This window comes from Cokeromyces recurvatus (genome assembly GCF_025118155.1).
Source record: "Cokeromyces recurvatus strain NRRL 2243 chromosome Unknown BX663scaffold_27, whole genome shotgun sequence".
Taxonomy (NCBI): Eukaryota; Fungi; Mucoromycota; class Mucoromycetes; order Mucorales; family Mucoraceae; genus Cokeromyces; species Cokeromyces recurvatus.
Window position 1 is genome coordinate 200,068 of NW_026251413.1, and position 21,891 is coordinate 221,958.

Sequence of the window (21,891 nt, forward strand, 5' to 3'; positions counted from 1 at the left end):
GAAAAATCTTATTTAACTTGTAAAATTAAGGGGCAAAGAAGAGATTATATTATTTGGAAAAGTATTGGATAATTTAAATGAAAAGAAATGTATTCAACTGCCGCTAATTAAGTTATTTTTTTTAATAAAAAAAGAGAACATACTGATTAATAATCGTACTAAATGAGAAAGCAACAGAAAAGATAGAGAAAGAAACGCCTAATAAAATAAACAGATTAGTAAAAAAAAAAAAAAATTGTTATATTACAAAAACGTTAGGACATAAGCATAATAATACGAAAGAAGATACAAATAAAAGACATGCGAAGGTTAGTGACATTGAAAAAATATAATGGAACAAATAACGCGATTATTATACATAAAAAAAAAATTGGCAAACATTGCTTGTAAGTTATAGCATCTAGATTATTACAAGTACTTTATTAAACCTAGAAGCATCTTTGTTTGAGTAGTTTAATTTCCTGTTTGAGGCTGATAATCTATTTAATTGACGAACTATGTAAATTATGAATAATCTAAATCTTTTACTTAATATTACTCAAATTATAAAGCTTGTAAGATATTTTTACAAAGAACTTTTAATGCAGATAAAATCATAAGCTCTGTTACTCTTACAAAGGAGTAGATACATATTTGGAATATTTATGCTTTATCATAGTATGTTTATTAAAAAAAATCAGAATATTTTTTATTAACATATATCTCATAAAGAGTATTTGCTTGTAGTAATTGTTTTACCTCAGATATTTTAATAAGTATTCATCAATCAATCAAATACTGTAGTCTTTAAAGACAATAAACGGTAGTAGCAATTTAGCTTTATTATAATAGTGTACGTTGTGCTTTAGGATTTACAGAAAGAACGGTAAATTTTGTCACTTTGAGAAAATTGAATGTCTGTAAACAAAAAATCAATGGCACTAAGCCAAAAGTGATTGTTCCTTTATGTCTAGAAACTTTGTCCTTTTTGAAATAAGAGAAATGTCACAAAAAGTTAAATCAAATTGACCTAAAAATGATATGTATTTTTTTTTTTTTTTTTTTTGACTTCAAAACGTTTAGAATGACTGGCAAAGTTGTATAGAGTTTCAGCAATTCTATCAAACAATTTTTTTTTCATTCAATAGTTTGTGGCGCTTCATTTTTCCTTTGACAAGAGCGTAAAGCTGCTCGATTGGGTTTAGCTCTGATGAGTAAGGAAATAAGTACATTACTCTACAATCTCTACTCTCAATTTTTCTTATTATTGAATGAGACTTATGAATAGTACGGTTATTATTCATTACAAGATAACTACCCGTATAACTCTCATTCATGTCCATGATATCAAGACGCTCATTCTAAATTTCACAAAATGGGCAGTAGTTGCACCCTTTGCTCCTGGAAAACTATTCCAATGCTTATATAATAGGCTAAGGAGACAAAACAACATCTCTGCTATTACTTAAGACAAAGAGACAGTAGAATGGCCGTTCAGATGATTCATGAACCAGCTTACTGAACACAAGCATCTCTTTTGTTGCTCAGCTTTGAAAACAAAATGAAAAAATTTTCCCATTACGATTAAACATATTATTTTTATAAATTAAAATTTATAAAGAGTATTGAAGTGCAACACTTGCAATATTTTTTGAAATCGTTATGTGATGGCATCCAAGAATATGTTTCTGATTGCTTCTTCAATTTGGAATGGGAACGATCGCCCTACTGTCTTCACACGACAAAGCGCCACATCCAATGTGGTTGCCACATCTCACTCTGGTGAGGTGCTGGCTTAAAGATTTTACAGGTAAGAAGTCTTTTCGAATCTCATCTAACGTTCTGTCTCCATTTAATTTCTCCTTTGTCTCATTTTTGCATCTGTATCTGTATTTCCTTTTTTATTCATCCAAAAAAAGTAAACAAACTATCTGAAAATTAATTTTAATTCGTCCAAATAAATACTAACATCGTCAGGAAATAATATATTGCTTTTTAAGATACATTTCTCAGCCGATTGCGCCATCATTCCAATTTTTCAGTTTTTTTTTTTTTTCTTTTTTTTTCCAGTGTTCCACTAAAAAAAGCATAAACAAAATAAAACATTGTACACTTTGAATTTTTATTTTTGAAGTAAAATGGATCAATTTATACATGAAGATGGAAAAGACAAATCATTCAACGAGGAAGGAAATGAAGTTAAAGTACTTCGGATGGAGGTCGACGATTCTGATTATCCTATTGCAGATGTTACAAGTTATGGGGAATATTTAGATTTAAAGCCTTCCGAGAAAACTCAAAAGGCTAACAAAGTTGTATCAAAAGAGAAAAAAAGGTTAGTAAAAGAAGAGTCTGACAACAACAAGAAAACGTATCGAAGCTACAGAAAGGAAGAAATGGACCATTTCTTCTTTCTCGTGGTTGAGAAGGGTATGTCCGTTCGTGGGGCAGCTAAACAAATAGGTGTTCCTGCTAGTACAGCTGCTTCATGGTACAAAAAAAGTCTTGAGGATCCAGATGAACTTGTCTACAAAAGGAAACTTGGAAGCGGAAGGCCTGTGGGAAGACCTCCTATCTTGAACGATACCCATCGCGAGTACCTTATCAATTTGGTTGATAAGGATGATTCAGGCATGACCCTGGATCAAATGAGGGATAGATTAACCAGGGACTTTGAAGGACTTGAGATAAAAAAATCTGCCTTCTATACTTTTGTAAAGGAAAAGTGCAGAATAAGCTGTAAGAAATCTTAATTTTATCCTGAAGATAGAAATAGCCCTGAAAAGATTGAGGAGAGATACAAGTGGGTTCAGTATCTGTTAGATAATACTGATATTGATTATCAATTCAACTGTATTTTTATTGACGAAGCAGGATTTCATATCGATATGAAACACTCTTTTTCTTGGTCTCGTGTCGGCAGTCGTGCTATTGTTAAGATGCCAAAAACCAAAACCAAAATGACGACTATTTTGGGCGCTATTTCCCCTTATGGAGTTGTAAACGTAAAGGTTAGAATACCAAAAGTAACAGCATCCAAAAAAAAGAAATCTTGGAAAGGGGAAAGAAGAAAAAAAAAACAGTTCAGTTGGCACAGTTACAGGCCATTACTTCAACTTTATCGCCGATACTATTGATATCTTGGATCAGTACGAGGAATTTAAAGGGAATTAACTTGTTATGGATAATGTCCCAATCCACAAGCACCAGGATATAAAAAGCTATATCGAAAGTCGCGGTTACTTTTGTTTGTATCTGCCCCCATACTCTCCTGAACTGAACCCAATTGAACAGTTTTGGTCCGTCTGTAAAAGCAAGCTCAAGAGAGAGCCGCTCTTGGAAAGCGAAACCCTTACCAGTCGCATAAGGGATGTATGTAATAGCTTACTTCTAAGTGATCTGAGAGGGTTCTGCAGGTATTCGATCCAGAAGTTTGATGATTGCTTGGAACGTAAACCACTTTAAAAACTTAACACATTTTGTACATTTGGTACAATGAAAAAATTCATCAATAAAAAAAAACATTATGCCTAAAATTTTATTTTGTCTGTGATTGATATTTTATTTTTTTACTGCTTGATTTTTTTATTTTTTTAGTGGACAAATAATTTCCAGAAAAGATGTATTTGAATTTAATAAAGTTCTTGATGTCACAAAAGCGACTGACCAACAATAGTGATAGCGAACCTGCCCATAGAAAGCAAATGGCTGTAGGAATGAACTAGAAAGTCGACAATCCTCAACACATCACGTATTGCATCGAAAATAAGGCCATCCTCACTTTTCCTGCTTTTTGTGAGAAATTTGATTTGTTCAGAAAGGACTATGCTTATTCGTGGTATAAGAACATTACATCCAGGTATCTACCGGATGATTGCGATAGGCTGACGAAGGAATTCGATTTATGGAAAAGTTCCTTTGCAAGCAAGCAGTTTTGGTTACAGAAAACGCGATTGATGACAGATCTTAACGCACATCTCAGCAGTGCCGAACACGTGCAAACAGTTATTCAATAATAAATTCAAGTCTTGCCTGATGTTAATTGCTCCACATTCGTTCGTGTTTCCAACCATGATACAACTCATCACTCGACATCACCATCAATCGATGATAATACCACTTCTATTACCTCGAATTCTGATAATCAAGAGACTAATGACTGGCAAGAGTCTGCGAATACGCCTGTACTGGCAGATTCTGTTTTAAATTCTAACTGCTTCGTTGCCACTGATAATGAGAATTCCACCGATGACTCGGCATCTGCGGATATGACAAGATATAATGACGCTGATCTCCTAAATTTGACTAAACATCAGACATCATCGACATTGCTTTCTCATGCAAATGCTTCAGCTGGATAGATGTTCAAATGCACAAACATCTCGACATTATTCATGATATTTTAACAAAAGGTAGTTGTCATCACAGCATCTGCTTTGCTTCATATGGAAACATCGATCCATGAAGCACTCGCTTTATCTCATGTATTGCTCCTAGCACCTCAACAACATAGTCAACTCATGATTGATGTTTTCACTGAAGAAATCTTGGATACTTTGACCGAAAATCTTGTACATGAATCATTGAAACTGAAACTCGATACTGGAGACGTTATCTGCAAAAAAGTATTTCGGATTATTGATTTGTTACAAATGCATCAACTAGATAATGATGAAGCCAATGTACAATTATTACAGCTTTGTGGACATGTAGTTATCCAGTCCTAAAAAAACGTGTTTTATTACAATCGACTAATATCGAATCGAACGCCAGTGGTGATAAAAGACCAGATGCAACCCTGACAAAGCTCACCTAACTCTCATATGGGCCAAGCCTGGGCTTTAGTGAAGCAAAAGTAACACAGCCCACTACAAACAACAACGTTTCTACAATCTCATTGATAGCAGCAAGGACAAAGGTAGAACTTGTGCCTTGCGTTTTGAGCAATATTTTTTTTTTTTCAATCTTCCATGACATAATAAAAAAGGCTTATTGTTTTCTGACTTTTACTTACCTGATTCTTCTGTACTATTGGTTTTAATAAAATTTGTTATATTTGAGGATAGTTCACATTTATAAAAGTAATAAATGTTTAATATAATAAAAGAAATAAGAAAGCTTCGTATAATGAATTGTCCAGTATTAAAATCAATTATATAAAAGTTGTTGCACAAGTTAATACTATTCAATTAGTTATATAACAATAAGCAGAACGCTAATTGTAATTAATTGATATAAACAAATAAAAAATGGAACATAAGAACGATTATCCGTTTGTAGTAATTATATGAATGAGAGTAGCTAACTTGTATAGGAACTGAACAGGTTATTATTAGAAGAGACGTTACTTCTGACATTTATATATAAAAGATTATTATGAATGGTTCATGAAATGGAAAGACTCAGATCTGGATTATACTAAGAACGGCGCCTTTATTGACAAGGCTGGATTTAACATCAACATGAGAAACATTTGGGCTAGGTCGGCTGTAGGAACATCTACCCAAGTAGAGATTGAAAAGACTTGTTCTCCCTCCCATCCCCATTATCGATGCTATACACTGTAGTATTGTTGTCCATGTTTTTATGAAAAAACCACCACCTAAAAAGCAAAGAGGCCCGAAAACTCAAACATCAAAGACGGCTAAATCTAAAAAAAAAAGAAAAAAAGGAAAGCTGGTAGGAGGCAAAGGGTAAAGGACTTACCATAGAGTACGTTGGTGTTGAGGAGAGGACCGCTGTCGAAAACAACAAGTCTGGAGCAAAGGGTACAACTACTGCCCATTTTGTGAAATTTAGAATGAGCGTCTTGATATCATGGACATGAATGAGAGTTATACGGGTAGTTATCTTGTAATGAATAATAACCGTACTATTCATAAGTCTCATTCAATAATAAGAAAAATTGAGAGTAGAGATTGTAGAGTAATGTACTTATTTCCTTACTCATCAGAGCTAAACCCAATCGAGCAGCTTTACGCTCTTGTCAAAGGAAAAATGAAGCGCCACAAACTATTGAATGAAAAAAAAATTGTTTGATAGAATTGCTGAAACTCTATACAACTTTGCCAGTCATTCTAAACGTTTTGAAGTCAAAAAAAAAAAAAAAAAAAATACATATCATTTTTAGGTCAATTTGATTTAACTTTTTGTGACATTTCTCTTATTTCAAAAAGGACAAAGTTTCTAGACATAAAGGAACAATCACTTTTGGCTTAGTGCCATTGATTTTTTGTTTACAGACATTCAATTTTCTCAAAGTGACAAAATTTACCGTTCTTACTGTACTACTGATATCATAGACAATAATAGTAATGGTCCCATGGCTGTTGTATACATTATCAGCTGGTATATCAATAAAATTAAAACAGACCAAATAGCACAATTGTTCCACTGGCAATTAGGTATTTTAATGAAAATAATGGTCAAACTTTACTTTTAAAGAAAAAAAAATATTACTTCATTCAGATTAGTTTGATCTAAAAAAAAAAAAAAAAAAAAAAAAAAAAAAAAAAAAAAAAGTATTTATTTGCTAATTTGTTTGAAAATAATTCAATAAAAAAGAAAATATATTGAATTGGCCGTTTTACTAGAATAGTTTTGGCTATGACATAACAAGCTATATACATATATATTCATTCTATTACGAAAAATGATAAAAGAGTCGTTTTAGACGAGAAAGGAAACGATGCAATAGATTAGGAGAGAAAATTTACATCGTTATGTTAGAGATTTTAATAAAGAAAAAACTACTACATTATTTCAAAATACAGTTTTTTAAATTTGTATCAGCTAAGATAATTGTCTATATCATCGAAAGCACAGATCAAAATTGATGAAAATGACTTGTGGAATATCATAAATGAATATTGACCAAACCAAAATCAACAAAGTGAATCAAAAGAAAGGATAGATGCAAGATGTACACATAAATTACCTTAATAATTTTTTTCTTATAATAAGTGTTCATAAGCAAAAATGATAGACTTATTTGACAGCTTCATAACATAAATGTCTGAAAAAAGCCAGCTCTTGGGTGAATATATTATATCAGTATAGACTGAATATTATGAAGGAGATAATTCATCCTACAACTAAAAGTATTAATAGAAGACTTGAAAAAAAAAGTTCAATTGATGAAAGTATGTATTCTTATATTAAACTAGGAAAGAGAAAACACATGCACTGTGTATCCTACTGTGTATTATTACTTCAATAGCAACTCGCATCAAGATCTTATCAATTAAGATACTAACATATTAAAGCAAAAGTAAGATCCCGTTATATTCTCATCAATGCTGTGAATCTGTCAATAATTAAATTCATTTAGTATAATGATCGAAAGGCCATTGACGAATTGAGGTTTATGCTGCAGAAGACGTATAAGTTATAATTATTCAGAAGATACAGTTTGTTTATAGATGATTGATAAAGTACTTGAAAGTGAATTAGCATTTATGGGAGTTACAAATGAAAAAAATAAATAAATAGATAAGTGGTCGTGTAAGCTTTTAGAATGCTGATGTGAACTTTGTTTCATGCTTGATATTTTTTGATTCTAACTATTAACCTACATGTTGAGAATAAAATCATTGATCGTTATTTACTGATTTTTATTATTGTAAATACACTTTTTTTAAGAACTTCTTTTTTTTTATTGTCCAAATCAGTGATAGATAAAGGTTCGTATGTATATGTTTCTTAATTTATATCAAGTATAAGATTGTCTAGTAGATTCCTTATTAAATCACTTTTACAAGTTGTTTATAGAATGTTGGATAATACTTCTAAGATAACAAATAGTAACCTCAAGCATTAGTAATCCTTTGTTTTTATCATTAAACCAGCTATGTTTAACTTTATATTTAATTATAGACCGAAATAACCTTACTGAATTGAGCCTAGGATAATAGAATAAACAATACATAGTTATCTGGCTTCTCATTACGACCATCTCTTCTACTCCCTAGAAGTAAGAATACATGAATTATCTATAATAAGATAAAAACCTTTCATTTTTGAAAATTTATCGAATTTATTCAACATTAATGAAGCAAGCATTAAATAGCGGCCAGAGATAAAAACTTTCAAAGTCGATTTATTTAATGCAATGCTTTTTTTTTATGACTCTCGGCAGCTCTTTTTTTTTTTTTTTGAAGTTAGAGGCAGTTTCAATTCTAATTCTACAAGTCCTATATTGGTCAATAATCGAAATACTATAGAGTATGAAGTATTTATAAAATATGCAGGTCGTTGGTCATGAGCACTTCTCTTGAGCTTACATGCTATCCTGAGCCACGATACTGCATATCGAAAAGGCTATTCTCATATATGTAATATGTATCTTGATATTGTTCAGATTTAAATATTTATGCAGTTGAAACAATTGGAAAGTTTAGTATTATTTCAAGTGTTTGATCGATTGTTTTTTTTATTCTAATTGTGTTATTTTTTTTGTTGATCCTTTTGTATGCTTTTACAAAAGATTTAAACAAGCTTAGGGTATCCTCCAACTATTATCGCTCCAGCAAGTCGTACTATAAAATTATATAGTCCTTGACGTTTCATAAGAGATAATTAGTAGTAATAGATTCTTATGAGAATAAATATTCTAATATATAATACAATAGATAGGGCTTGATAATCCCTATTAGGACCTAATGCCGCCATGTTAACAACTCTTATGCTGTAGTTTTCACTTTATTCTCATAATAATCAATACAATAATTAACAAGATAGAATACTGTTCATATTATTATCATTATGTAACAAATAGTAATTATATAACGATAGACATCATTAATATCTTGATCTTGAATTATGAAGATTATAATTCATTTCCGAGACATAGCCTATACTATATTATTTTAGTCTATCAAATTGATGTTTTTTGCCTTAATACTCTTTATTCTTTTCTCTCTTGTGTTTTCAACTAAATAAAATTCTTAATCAATGCTCATTGATAACTATTAACAATCATATAGATTCTTCAATATCGAAAAAAAATTCAGAATCGTGTTTTTATATGTCTGTATATAAGTTGTATTGTTTTATAGACCTTCCTGTCACCACTTTTTTTTTTCTATAAGATTTTCCAAATTTTTATTGTGTTAGACTTACTTTTAACTTAATAGCATGATTTTTTCCTCCTAATCTATTGCATCGTTTCCTTTCTCGCCTAAAACGACTCTTTTATCATTTTTCGTAATAGAAAGAATATATATGTATATAGCTTGTTATGTCATGGCCAAAACTATTCTAGCAAAACGACCAAATCAATGTATTTTTTTTATTGAATTATTTTCAAACAAATTAGCAAATAAATACCCCCCTTTTTTTTTAGATCAAACTAATCTGAAAGAAGTAATATTTTTTTTTCTTTAAAAGTAAAGTTTGACCATTATTTTCATTAAAATACCTAATTACCAGTGGAACAATTGTATTATTTGTTACAGCATTAAGTTTAGAACTATACATAGTATGCACTTTTCTACAACTCTTTTCTTTTCTTTTTTTTCTTTTTCTTTTTTTTTTTTTTTAGTATTTGTTTTGAGGCTAAGTAAATATTATACATGTAAAACTGAAACGGGAAACTTTGTTCTTGTCCTACATAGTGTGTATATGAATGACCTATAATTCTATATATTTTTTTTAAAAAATACAATGTATATTCTGCCCTCTTCTCTTTTCTCTATTTCCCTCTTTTTTTTTTCTTCAAAAAAAAAAAAAAAAAAAGAAATACAACAAAGTAGTCCGCAAAATTTTATAACATGAATGATAATCAACATCCTACAGCATATCATATTCAGATGAAATATCACACTAAAGGAGACACCACATTAGGCCATACTACAACATCGAATAGTTTATTCTACACTCAACATGATATGAGTAGTCCTCCTCACTTATCTGATGATCAACAAGATTATGCTAATAATACTAATGATAATTCAATAAGTAATTTCAATACTAGTCACCAATTTATTCCTGCTTTTAATAGAAAAATAACTTCTTTGTATCATCCTCGTCATTCTATTGAAAACGATTATAACAATAATAATGATAACGATACTAATAGTAACTTTTTTGACGATACAATTATAAAGCAAGAGCACATGGATTATAGTCAGCAGCATCATTCTCCTTCTACTATTCAAATGAAAAGATCTTCTACTGACAGTAATCATCATCATGTATTAGGTGGTATGATTAATTATCCTGAACAGCATTATTTTCCTTTCAATAGTAATCATTATAAGCAAATGGCAGGCAGTGCACCTTCAAATATGAATTTATATGGTTATAATGGCTCGGATGATATGATTTCAGTAGCAAACTCTCAACAATCACCTACTAGTTCTAATCTACTCATGTTTCCAGATAATAATAGTAACAACGAGCTTTTAGAGGAGAATAATAATAATAATAATACTGACGATTATACAGCACAAGCAAAGTAAGTGATATATGTGCACAACATATATACATGTATACTTATTATGTACTACTATAAATATAGTATGCAAGCTATAATGGAGAAACGACGTAGAAGAAGAGAATCACACAATGCAGGTAATATTACATTATAAGTATACATATACATACATATATACATGAATATGAACATATATTATAGTTGAAAGAAGAAGAAGAGATAATATCAATGAAAGAATTCAAGAATTAGGTACACTTTTACCTGAGAATGTTGATGATGGTATCAATCGAATGAACAAAGGAACTATACTGCGTAAAAGCGTAGAACAGATAAGGAAGTTACAAACTGATATAGTTCAATATCAAAATAGAATAAGAGAACTAGAAATTGTTTTACAACAAATTCGACAAAATAAGCAAACATTCCTTAGGAACTAAAGTATTATATACATGTATATGTATGCTGTATATCCACTTATTCATCACTCTTTTATCTGTATAGTTCTTTCTTTCTTTCTTTCTTTCTTTCTTTCTTTCTTTATATACTATTCTTTTTATCATTATAAATATATGCATAACATATAAAAAAAAAGATATATACATGTATAATATATGTAATATGTGTTTATTCCTATACTTTCTAAATATTTTATACCATTTCATAATAATAAAATTGTTTCTTTACCTTATTTTCGAGCTGAATTTCAAATACCAAACAAATTTAGTAGACGCGACAAAACGCACTACTTGACTCAATTTTTTTTTTTTTTTTTTTTTTTCACTGTCATTTAAATCTTAATTCTTAATCAATGACTACTAACCGATTTGAAAAACTATTACAAGATGCGAAAAAGCTCCCAAATATATCTTCAAAGTCTGAAACGCCTCAGCTTAATCGTGACATTCGATTAATTGCAAAAGAATCACAAATAATGGCTTCAAAAGTCAATGCTAATCAAGATCTTACACCCACAGGGTACATACAATCTAACATGTATATATATACATATATTTATATCAACATATAATCAACTAAATAAACTTTTTTTTGTAGTCATTACTTTTTGGCTCAAAGTGGTGCAAATACGCAAGAAGTTACATCAAATTTAAAGATGTTGGATACAAAATTTACTTTTGAACCTTCTCAAGTAGCCAAAAAGACAGATGTAGAGGTAGGAGAAAAGAAAAATAACTTTAAAGAATTAACTATATTCAATAGATTGATTGAAAATTGATATACTTTATATTACTTTTTGTCTTAGGCTTATTTAAATCAAGTTTATAAAGAATATGAAAAGCAAACGATTGAGAGATCGAAAAAGGATGTAAAGATCATTAGTAGTTATAAAGTTTAAGAACAGATTCACTTATTCTTTCTTACCTTTTAGAGAATTCAATCTTTTTTTGAAAGTATGGATGAAGGATTGCATTCTAATTGGCAAAAAGCAAAAACTCAAATCTTACAAAACTGGGAACTCGAGCAGGATAATAAGAAATTTGGACGACAAACTCAAGGAAAAGATCAAGTAAGTAAATAGTTTATCACATTTTTTTTTTTTTTACTTACTTGTATTTATTTTATAAAGAGTATTCAAAAGCTCAGAAAAAAGATTTTAGCTTATGCTTCTGTTGTAAAGGACATCAATTTGAACCGTTTACTGTTAAATAAGATTCCAGTCATGAATAAGTTCAAAGCACTTTCTAATTTAACTGAATGCACAAATATACAAAGAACATTTATGCTAGAGGCTTGGGATCTTGCTTCACATTTAGCAAATGAAAAGAGAGAAAGTGGAGAATGTATGGAAGGCGTTTATACAAGTCAAGACTATGACAAAGCAAGTATTGTTCAAATGAATCGTCGTTTAATTAATGCTTCAAGGACCTGGTTAGAAAAACAGTAAAGAACTAAAAGTCATTCATCAATAGAATTGTCATATTAAAAATATACATCTATATTAGATATTATTTATTAGCAGAAGATATTTTATTTAAGAATGCAAATATAGCTAGAGTAGGTGGATCACCTTCAGTTAGCCATCGACTGCGTGCATTTATGGACATCAGCTTTAAGACCATTAATAAATCTTGGTTTAATCCAAACCTTGAAATTTATAATGGTATACCTATCTGGCTATTTATCTTTATCTTACTTCGTAGTGGTTATCCGGATTTGGCCATTCGATTCATTGAAGACAACCAAACGTCATTTTCTTCTGCTCCCGAGTTTCCTCTCTATTTTAAAGAATATTTTTCGTCTCCTGATCATAGGTAAGCCTAAATCATCTATTATGTATGTTTGTGTATATTTATATACTAATAATAATTTAAGACTTTGTGAAGAAAGTCGTAAAAAGGTATCTACTCAATTTCGAATTATGAAGTATGGAAATGAGTCCGTAGATCCAGTAAAAATACTCCTGTATCAAATTTTGGGTCGTTGTGAGTTAAATAGCACTTATCCTTGTGAAGTTATTAGTACAATTGAGGATTATATTTGGCTTCGTTTGACTCTAGTCCGTGAATCACTGAATGAAGAACAAACTGAACATGAACGATATCATCTTAGTGATCTTCAACAAGTGATTGCTGAACATGACTTTAAGAAGAATGAACTTAATCCCTGGCTTTATTTCAAAATACTTTTGTTAACACTTCAATTTGAACGGGTAAGATATCTATGATAAACATGTATATGTATGTGTGTTTTTACCTAACAAATTGTAATATAACTAGGCCACACACTTTTTATACTCAAATGAGAACTTTAAAGTGGAAGCTGTACACTTTGGCATTGGATTTGTATATCATGGACTTATTCGTATTCCAAAGCAACCAAGAGATAATATAATTGACTTGTGTAAGTTTTATATGCGTATAAACATTGAAACTATATATATATAAATATATACACAATATGTATACATACATACATATACACACATATTAATATGAAATATTTGCATTTAGTGATTACAGAATCGGATGGAAATATGTGTTGCTTAAATTTTGTTCGTCTTATAAATCAATATATTCGATTGTTTATATTCAAATTGGCTGAGGATGCACTTCAATATATATACCTTATCACTCTTTATCGAACAGAAGATATGAAGATTCTTTGTCATGAACAATTAAGTAATTACATTATAGAAACAGAAGATGAAGAATATAAGCAGTTACTTGGACAAAGATCAGTAGATCATCAACAAGGAACAATTGATAAATTTAAACCATTATTAGGATTAGACATAAATAAGGCAGATGAATATAAAGAAATGACTCTTGATCGTATTGCAAAAGGATTTCAAGATGAAGGACGATTTAAAGATGCTGTCAATGTATATGAACTCAATAAAAATAGTATTGCAGCATTGCGTGTACTTATTCGACAACTAGACTATACACTGAATATGGGACCATCTGAACGCGCTAAACATAATCGACAATTAGATGAAGAACTTGTGGAATTCTGTATTCAAACAGTTAGGAATTACGAAAATAATGCATCTATTCAAGAAGATCATAAAGTTGTACAAAGATATCATATTTTACTCAAGTTCTTGCAAGCTACATTAAAATACGAAAATAAGGAATATGAAGAAACATTAGAGGTAATAATTCATAATTCATAATTTTTAATAATAACGTAACTTATCTTTTATATGGTGGGTACTATTAGTATATTAAATCGACCTTTTTGTTCCCATTTGATGGAGATTATACAAAGATATGTCAATATGCTGAACGATATGAAGACTTGGAAGATGATATTTGCAGTCATCTTCCAGATATGATTGTTATAACAATTGACACTTTATATGCATTATGGAAACAATACTCTGACCGTAATTTAACGAAGTTATTAAATGAAGAATATCGAAAGGTAATTTGAACAGAGAGAATGTAAATAAATAATTATAAATTATAACACGTGCTCTTTTTTTTTTCTTACTTTATAGCATTTGATTCAAACTTATGAGAATTATAGCAATTCTATTATGGTTTTCATTGGGTTAATTAGTTCAAAAATACCGTCTACTGTATTACAAAAGATTAACAAGAAAGTATCAGAAATCCATTATAATTTATAATTTGTATCAATCGGTAAATAGTTTATCCATGAGGTGGTTTCAGTCATAAAGCGGAAAATGTTCATATTGCAAATAACATTTACTATCTAATAATCTTATAATTAATAAAAAGCCTGGATTTTGTATAAATATAACAAGTGCGCATTTTTTTTTTTAAAAAAAAAACTTTTATTTTTAAAAAAAACTTTTATTTTTATTTTTTTTTCCAATAAACATATAATGACTTTAGTTAAAAGCAATTCTTCTACTACTATGCAATATAATCAGCCTATAGATTATTCATTCAACACACAGAAAGCACCTTATTTATTACATAATCAAAACAGTAGTAATGATGATCATTATTATTACCCTGACAATACGAATACTCTAAAATGGTTTTTCAAAACAGTATCTAGAACAATCGATGACAATACAAAAATGAAAACCACAAAATCAACAACAGAAAATCTTAACAAACTAGTATCTTTTTATCTTTTTTGAACCCCAAAAAGAAAAGAAAGAACTCATACCCATCATTTTTCTTACTTGACATGTAAATAAAACACATTTCAAATACTTGACTATCGTGTCATATTTTATTCTATTCCTGCTTATACGCGGACAATATCTTTAATTATTATTAGTGTTTATAAAGTTATAAATCATGACTTTTTTTTTTGCATTAATAATATGCTGATATTATTACAATAATTTAAATACTTTTGCCAAAGATCATCTAACTGGATAAAAATACTAATGTAGGCCAACAAGATACATTGTAACATCATTCGTCTTTTTTTTTTTTTTTTCACTTGGAGTTGAAAGTAGTAAATCAATACAAGTTTATTTATTTATTTATTTTTTTGGTACAATGATAAATATTTGTAATTATGAATCTCGTCAATATGGCCAATATACCTTCCAGATAGAAGAAGAAATACACATCATGTATGTATATATTGAGACAATAATACTAACTATCAACTTCTACTAAATCTAAGTTCATATTATACAATCTATAACCCTAAAATTTCTGGTTATTTTTTTTTTATGACGCATTCTATTTTTCTTTTTTTTTTTTTTCTATTCTTCATTAACTAAATAATTAATTGTACTCCCAGCTGCTCGCTGTCGACCTTGATATAGACGCAATCCTTCTTTTTGCTTCAAGTTTTCATAGTTGCTACATGTAAGGTTTTGTAGCAGCATAAATAAGAAATAAAAGATACTTCTTGGTTAAAGTTTAAAAAGCGTGTCTACATCATTGTTTGTGTATATATTGGCGAATGAAACACATGATTTTGTCAAGCATTCGTTATTTTCTTAAAGTGATGAATTACAGTATTGAGCTTTGAAGAAGACATCCTATACTACTCATAAATTGCTGGGTAATATGCTTTTTTTTTGTTTGTAGCTTATATCTTAATCAATCATTGACACTATCGTATACTAGTAACTATTCCGACTACTACAAATGCAATCTGTTGTATTTCTATTTGTAAAGAGCAAAAATAATATATGAGCTCAAAACATGATTTGTTAAGCGTTCTCTCACATGCAGAAATAATATTTAATATGAATACATATCAATAAGAGCTTCATACGTATCTATTTGGGGGAAAAAAACAAGACTTTTCTTATAAATGCGTAAATAGCTTCACCTGGGCTCTTTTAAATAGGTTCTCAAGCAATCTATAAATATCTAAATTCTCGCTTTTGATTCATGGTTACATTTTCTACTATTGCTTCAGTCAAAATAATATAGATATATGACTAGGTAGATGACAATCATACTAAATTAAATACTTCTGTGTTAATTCTCTCGTAAATAACATAAAGCACTGTAGTTGTAATAAGTTTCAACATACCTTTGTTTTATTGGTGTATTTACGTTTATTCACTTGGATATGAATCAATATATTTGTTAAAATACAAGTTCTAAACCACTTTTCTCATCTGTGACACACTGTTTTATTCTTTAGTTATTCATGTCCTCTGAAGATACATTAGTTGGCCACATAGTAGTAGAGGTATATTTATACTTTTATAAGTCCTATATCAGCTTCATGTGCTCAAATTTCACCCATTATTCTTAAATGTACTGCTACCTACAACTATTATTTATATTGGGGGGCTCTCAACCCTATCAACGCTCTTCTTTAGTTGTTTAGTTGTCTATTAGATGTGTATATATTTTCTAATGATATATATCGTTTAGAAGAATTTTAAATACTTGCACGTTTTTATTTATTTATTTATTTTTGAAACTAACTAATGCTATACTATATACTCTTTCAATAAAAATAAAAATACACTATATTCATCATCGTTCGGTAAACTCAATTACTTGATATATTATAAAGATCCGCTTCCCCCTCTTTCTGCCGTCATGATTCGGGCAAAAAAAAAAAAAAAAAAAAAAAAAAAAAAAAAAAAAAAAAACTATTTACTTATTTTTGTCCCCTTCTTCTCCTTCTCATCATAAGGTGGCTGTATGAATAATCAAATATTTATTTGTATGGCTCCCTTTCCTTAATTGTATATCTGTTGTCCCTTGATCTGAAAAGGATTTGTTTTTTTTTAGCTTCTTTCTATTCTTTTTGAATTGATTAGGGCAAATGCTCAATTCGGCCATTTAATTTCTAATAATAATAAACTTTGCTAAACCTGTTATGATAGTGAACCCTTATTATTAGCTCGTGATAGTAGCCCTTTACAATAATAAGATTTATGACCTATTTACAAAAATAGACTCAATAAAAAACAAGGGGAAGGTGTTTTTTTTTCAATAGTATCTCTTAGTGTTTGTGTACATTCTATTATTTTTACTAATATTATTCAACTTGCTTTGTTGTCTTGTTATTTACTGATTGAAATCCATATGAAACATAATAATAATAATAATAAAAGAGGAGGAGGAGAAAAGAACCTTTTGTATAAATAAAGACAGTATGTGTCTTATAGTATATTGCTTATATTGAAACTTAAACATATAATATTATTACATAATACAGGGTTCTTTTTTTTTGTGTAAGTGAATATTAGTACTTTTTTTTTTTTTGTAACAAACTAATTACTTCTAATCTTCCCCGGATCAACATTTGATAAGAAAGATAAAAAAGATAAAATAGATAATGAAAAAAAAAACAATGAAAATAGCTTGGAAAAAAAAAATTAAAGCACAGATACCAGACTATGCCTATTTTAATACTTTTCGTCAATAATATTATATCTTTCTTTGGTTAATACATAAGCCGATACTACGTATAGATATAAATGTTAGTTTATTATTAAAAATAAAATAGACACAAATATTGATGTCTTTATTAATAAAATAGTCTTAAACAAATTCGCTTTTTTTTTGGGGAGGAGAAGGGAAAGTAATAAAAAATTAATCTTTCATACTTTAGTAAAAAAGAAAAAGAATCGTTTTGCTATCTTACAGCTCTACTTACTTTCACAAATCGAAAAATACTCACCATTACTACAATTCATTTATCCGTCCAGTTATAACCCAATAAAATGTCATACCACTTTTTTTTCCGATATTTTCATTTCATGATAGTAACAGTAATTTGTGTATACAAAGAATTTTAAAAAAAAAAGGTAATTTTATTGTAAATAAATGCACATGTGTACATCTATTTTTTAATTATTGCTATGGTAACTGTTGACATCCAGAAAGGAAAAAAAAAATCCCCTTAAAGAAAGTCCTTTTTTTTTTGACAAGGGTAAATTATATAACTACGGATCAGATTTGAAAAACATAGCCAAAGAAGAACATTTATTGGATGAGATTCAACTAAATATTTATATTTATATATTTTTTTGGTAACTATTTTTTCCCCCCATTATTATTTTGAACCCGCCACCAACCACTGATATTATTCACACGTTCTTTTAAATAAATAGGAAAGAGGAAAAAAAAGTTTTACTTTTACCATGCTTATCGGCTTATCAGTCCTTCTTCTCCATTACCTCCACTCAATTAATAAAAAAAAGGGAGTTATTTAATATAATAAATTTATGCAAGTCAATTTTGGACAAAAAGTAAAATTTTCGTTATCGATAATAAAGTATCTTTTTTTCATTTAAAAAAAAAAAAGAAAAAAGTAATTGTAGTACATATTATGCGTGTTAAGGTCTGACAATTAAATATTCATTCTATTGTTATTTCTACTATCTTTCATTTTAATTGTTTTATTTTCATTTATTTTTATTTTATTTTTTTATTTTTATTTTTTTTTTGCTTGAAGAAAAAAAAAATGCCTTGATCCATCATTTTGGCTTTCCGTGTATTAAATCAAAAAAATATTTACAGTGAGTATATATATATTTTTTTTTGTAAATGTTTAGAAATAGGGATAAAACCGTCAGGCTTAATATTTTCTTTTGCGGAAATTAAATATGATATGTATTAGTGTATACTTCGGAGAATAAAATAACCAAACGGTATTTTAATGATAAAATCAATGTCTTTAACCAGAAACAATTCAAAAGAAAGATACATTATGCTATAATTCAAGTTATATATCTGTTAAGATAGAAATGGATAATATTATTATTTATATTTCAAATGATGGGTCAGTTTTGAAAAAAAGTCACATCTTTTTTTTATCATAAAATTTTTTAAAATTATGAAAAAAATAAATTTACTTTCAATATGCTACTACGCGAATAATCATATAGAATGAAGGATAGGACTATAGAAGAATTTAATAGATAAAAAAGATTACTTTAATGATTTAATAAGCGCAATGTTCGGAGCTATTCGTAGTTATTTTTTTTTTTCTATAGTCTTATATGTGTATATTTTTTAAAAAAAAAAAATGAGACATTATGTCGCCGGTTGGATTTCGATGATACGATAATCAACAAAAAATTTGACAAAAAAAAAAAGGTATATAAAGATACTCACTTTAATCAAACAAAAAAATTTTTTTTCTGTTATTAAGTTTATACTTAACTAATAAACAACATGCCTGCCATTACTATCGGTCAACATCTTATCAACCGTCTTAAGGAAGTTGGTATTGACACCATCTTCGGTGTTCCTGGTGATTTCAACATGGTAATTTATCTATTACATTTATTACTTTTATCATTAGAAGAGTTTTCTTTTTTTTCCTAATTTTTTTTTTCTTTTTGTGAATAGCCTTTGTTGGATATCATTGAAGAAGATAAGGAACTCACCTGGGGTAACAATGCTAACGAATTGAACGCCTCTTATGCTGCTGATGGTTATGCCCGTATTCGTGGTGCTGGTGCTGTTGTTACCACTTTCGGTGTCGGTGAACTTTCTGCTGTCAACGGTCTTGCTGGTGCTTACTCTGAAATGCTCCCTGTTATCCACATTGTTGGTACTCCCAACACCAAGTCTCAAGCTTCTGGTGCTATGCTCCACCACTCTCTTGGTGATGGTAACTTTGACGTTTTCCACCAAATGTCTGCCATGATCTCTTGTGCTTCTTCTCACTTGAAGAAGAACAACGCTATCACTGAAATTGATCGTGTTATCTCCACTGCCGTCCGCTCCAAGCGTACTGGTTACATTGGTCTCCCCATTGATCTTATCCACTACGAAGTCAACGTTCCCGAACTTCCTCCTCTTTCTCTTGAAATCCCCAAGAACCCCGTTCAAACTCAAGAACTCGCCCTCAAGGTCTGTCTTGAAGCCATCTCCAAGGCCAAGCACCCCGTCATCGTTGTTGATGGTTGTGTCCTCCGTCACCACGCTGAAAAGATCACTGAAGACTTCATCAAGCGTTCTGGTTTCCCTACCTACGTTGCCCCCATGGGTAAGGGTGCTGTTGATGAAACTCTCCCTCAATACCGTGGTTGTTACTCTGGTTGTGTCTCTCTTGATGCCATCAACGAAGAAATTGAAAAGGCTGATTTGTTCATTGAAATCGGTTCTATCAAGTCTGACTTCAACACTGGTAACTTCTCTTATGCTCTTGACCCCACCAAGACCATCACCCTTCACTCCTTCGCCACCATCGTCTTCTGTGCTGAATACCAAAAGGTCTCCATGTTGGAATTCCTTCCTCTCTTGACCGCTGCTCTCCCCAAGGAACCCCGTGTCTTCAACCTCGGTCCTCGTCACCAACCTCTTGCCATCCAAGAAGGTACTGAAATCACTCACAACTACCTCTGGAACAAGGTCCCCGAATTCATTGATGAAAACGCCATCATCTGTGGTGAAACTGGTACCTCCGAATTCGCCACCTTGAACTTGAACGGTCCTAAGGGTGCCTCTTACATCACTCAATTCCTCTGGGGTTCCATCGGTTTCTCCGTTGGTGCTGCTCTCGGTGCTGCTATCGCTGACCGTAAGCGTCGTCTCTACCTCTTCGTCGGTGATGGTTCCTTCCAACTCACTGCTCAAGAAATCTCTGTCATGCTCCACCACGGTCTTACCCCCGTTGTCTTCCTCTTGAATAACGATGGTTACACTATCGAAAAGCTCATTCACGGTCCTGATATGGCTTACAACAACTTCCAAATGTGGAACTACAACAAGGCCCTCGACTTCTTCGGTGCTCACCTCGAACGTAACACCAAGGCTGGTTGCTCCAAGGTCGGTTTCGAAGGTAAGGTCTCCACTCGTGCTGAATTCGAAGCTGTCATGAAGGATATCCAAGCCCAACCCGACAAGATGCACTTTGTCGAACTTGTCATGCCCCGTATGGATGCTCCTCGTGAACTCGTCCGTCTTGTTGAAAAGTCTGAAAACCGTTAAATTGGATTTTCTCCCTTTCTTTAAGAATTCATTTTCTTTATTTTTATTTTAATTTCTTTATGTTATAATACTTTTTTTTTGAGCATATTATTCCATTATTATCATTTTTATCATTTCTTTATAGATATACTCATTTTTCATATACGAAGAAAATTTTGTAATAAAATTACATAATTTGTTTTAATTCTAATATGTATGTGTATGTTTTTTTTTTTTTTAAGAAAAAAAATTTATTAAATATTTAATGAATTGCGATGAAAAAAAAGGTTATGATGGTGGTGATTCATGCTTTATAGTTTATAATAATAAAATGGGTTACTGACTGGACAATCTTGTATTACAAACTATATCTTCTAAAAATGTAGATTCATTTGAATCGCATCATTATTATGTAAAATAAACACACATCCCATATAGAAATGCTAAATAAATACAATTAATTATATTTTAGTAAATTTAAATTATTGAGTCTATATAGTCATTTATAAATTAGTTTTTTTTTTTTTTTTTTTTTTTTTTTCAATAATAATGAAAAAATAAAATGAAATTAAATAAAAATCAATAGATAACTATTTTAATTCTATTAGAAGAAATTAGTGAAGTTTCTTTTTTTTTTTTTTTTTTTTTAAAATAAAGTAGACTCAAAAATTATTGATATGA

General features: G+C 30.0%; 5 protein-coding genes across 5 annotated transcripts; all 5 read left to right on the forward strand.

Moving 5' to 3' along the window:
- The first annotated feature begins 4,343 nt into the window (after window positions 1–4,343).
- BX663DRAFT_519758 (uncharacterized protein) lies at window positions 4,344–4,855 on the forward strand. Its single transcript, XM_051529034.1, has one exon. The coding sequence runs from the start codon at window positions 4,425–4,427 to the stop codon at window positions 4,704–4,706; it is 282 nt and encodes a 93-aa protein (XP_051379850.1). The 5' UTR covers window positions 4,344–4,424; the 3' UTR covers window positions 4,707–4,855.
- A 455-nt stretch (window positions 4,856–5,310) lies between these two features.
- Window positions 5,311–6,266, forward strand: BX663DRAFT_576355 (uncharacterized protein). The gene is given in 2 exon segments (XM_051532159.1): window positions 5,311–5,658; window positions 5,672–6,266. The coding sequence occupies 2 exon segments, from the start codon at window positions 5,566–5,568 to the stop codon at window positions 5,804–5,806; spliced, it is 228 nt and encodes a 75-aa protein (XP_051379851.1). The 5' UTR covers window positions 5,311–5,565; the 3' UTR covers window positions 5,807–6,266.
- A 4,146-nt stretch (window positions 6,267–10,412) lies between these two features.
- Window positions 10,413–10,953, forward strand: BX663DRAFT_519762 (helix-loop-helix DNA-binding domain-containing protein). The gene is made up of 2 exons (XM_051529035.1): window positions 10,413–10,551; window positions 10,616–10,953. Exons 1-2 carry the CDS (start codon window positions 10,479–10,481, stop codon window positions 10,849–10,851), a joined length of 309 nt encoding a protein of 102 aa, XP_051379852.1. The 5' UTR covers window positions 10,413–10,478; the 3' UTR covers window positions 10,852–10,953.
- A 242-nt stretch (window positions 10,954–11,195) lies between these two features.
- On the forward strand, window positions 11,196–14,641 carry BX663DRAFT_519765 (Nup93/Nic96-domain-containing protein). The gene is made up of 11 exons (XM_051529036.1): window positions 11,196–11,389; window positions 11,468–11,585; window positions 11,676–11,738; window positions 11,802–11,939; window positions 12,000–12,313; window positions 12,376–12,684; window positions 12,746–13,082; window positions 13,150–13,273; window positions 13,384–14,027; window positions 14,096–14,299; window positions 14,376–14,641. Exons 1-11 carry the CDS (start codon window positions 11,223–11,225, stop codon window positions 14,505–14,507), a joined length of 2,550 nt encoding a protein of 849 aa, XP_051379853.1. The 5' UTR covers window positions 11,196–11,222; the 3' UTR covers window positions 14,508–14,641.
- A 4,793-nt stretch (window positions 14,642–19,434) lies between these two features.
- BX663DRAFT_459551 (pyruvate decarboxylase PdcA) lies at window positions 19,435–21,419 on the forward strand. The gene is made up of 2 exons (XM_051523922.1): window positions 19,435–19,560; window positions 19,645–21,419. The coding sequence occupies exons 1-2, from the start codon at window positions 19,468–19,470 to the stop codon at window positions 21,229–21,231; spliced, it is 1,680 nt and encodes a 559-aa protein (XP_051379854.1). The 5' UTR covers window positions 19,435–19,467; the 3' UTR covers window positions 21,232–21,419.
- The last annotated feature ends 472 nt before the right edge of the window (window positions 21,420–21,891 follow it).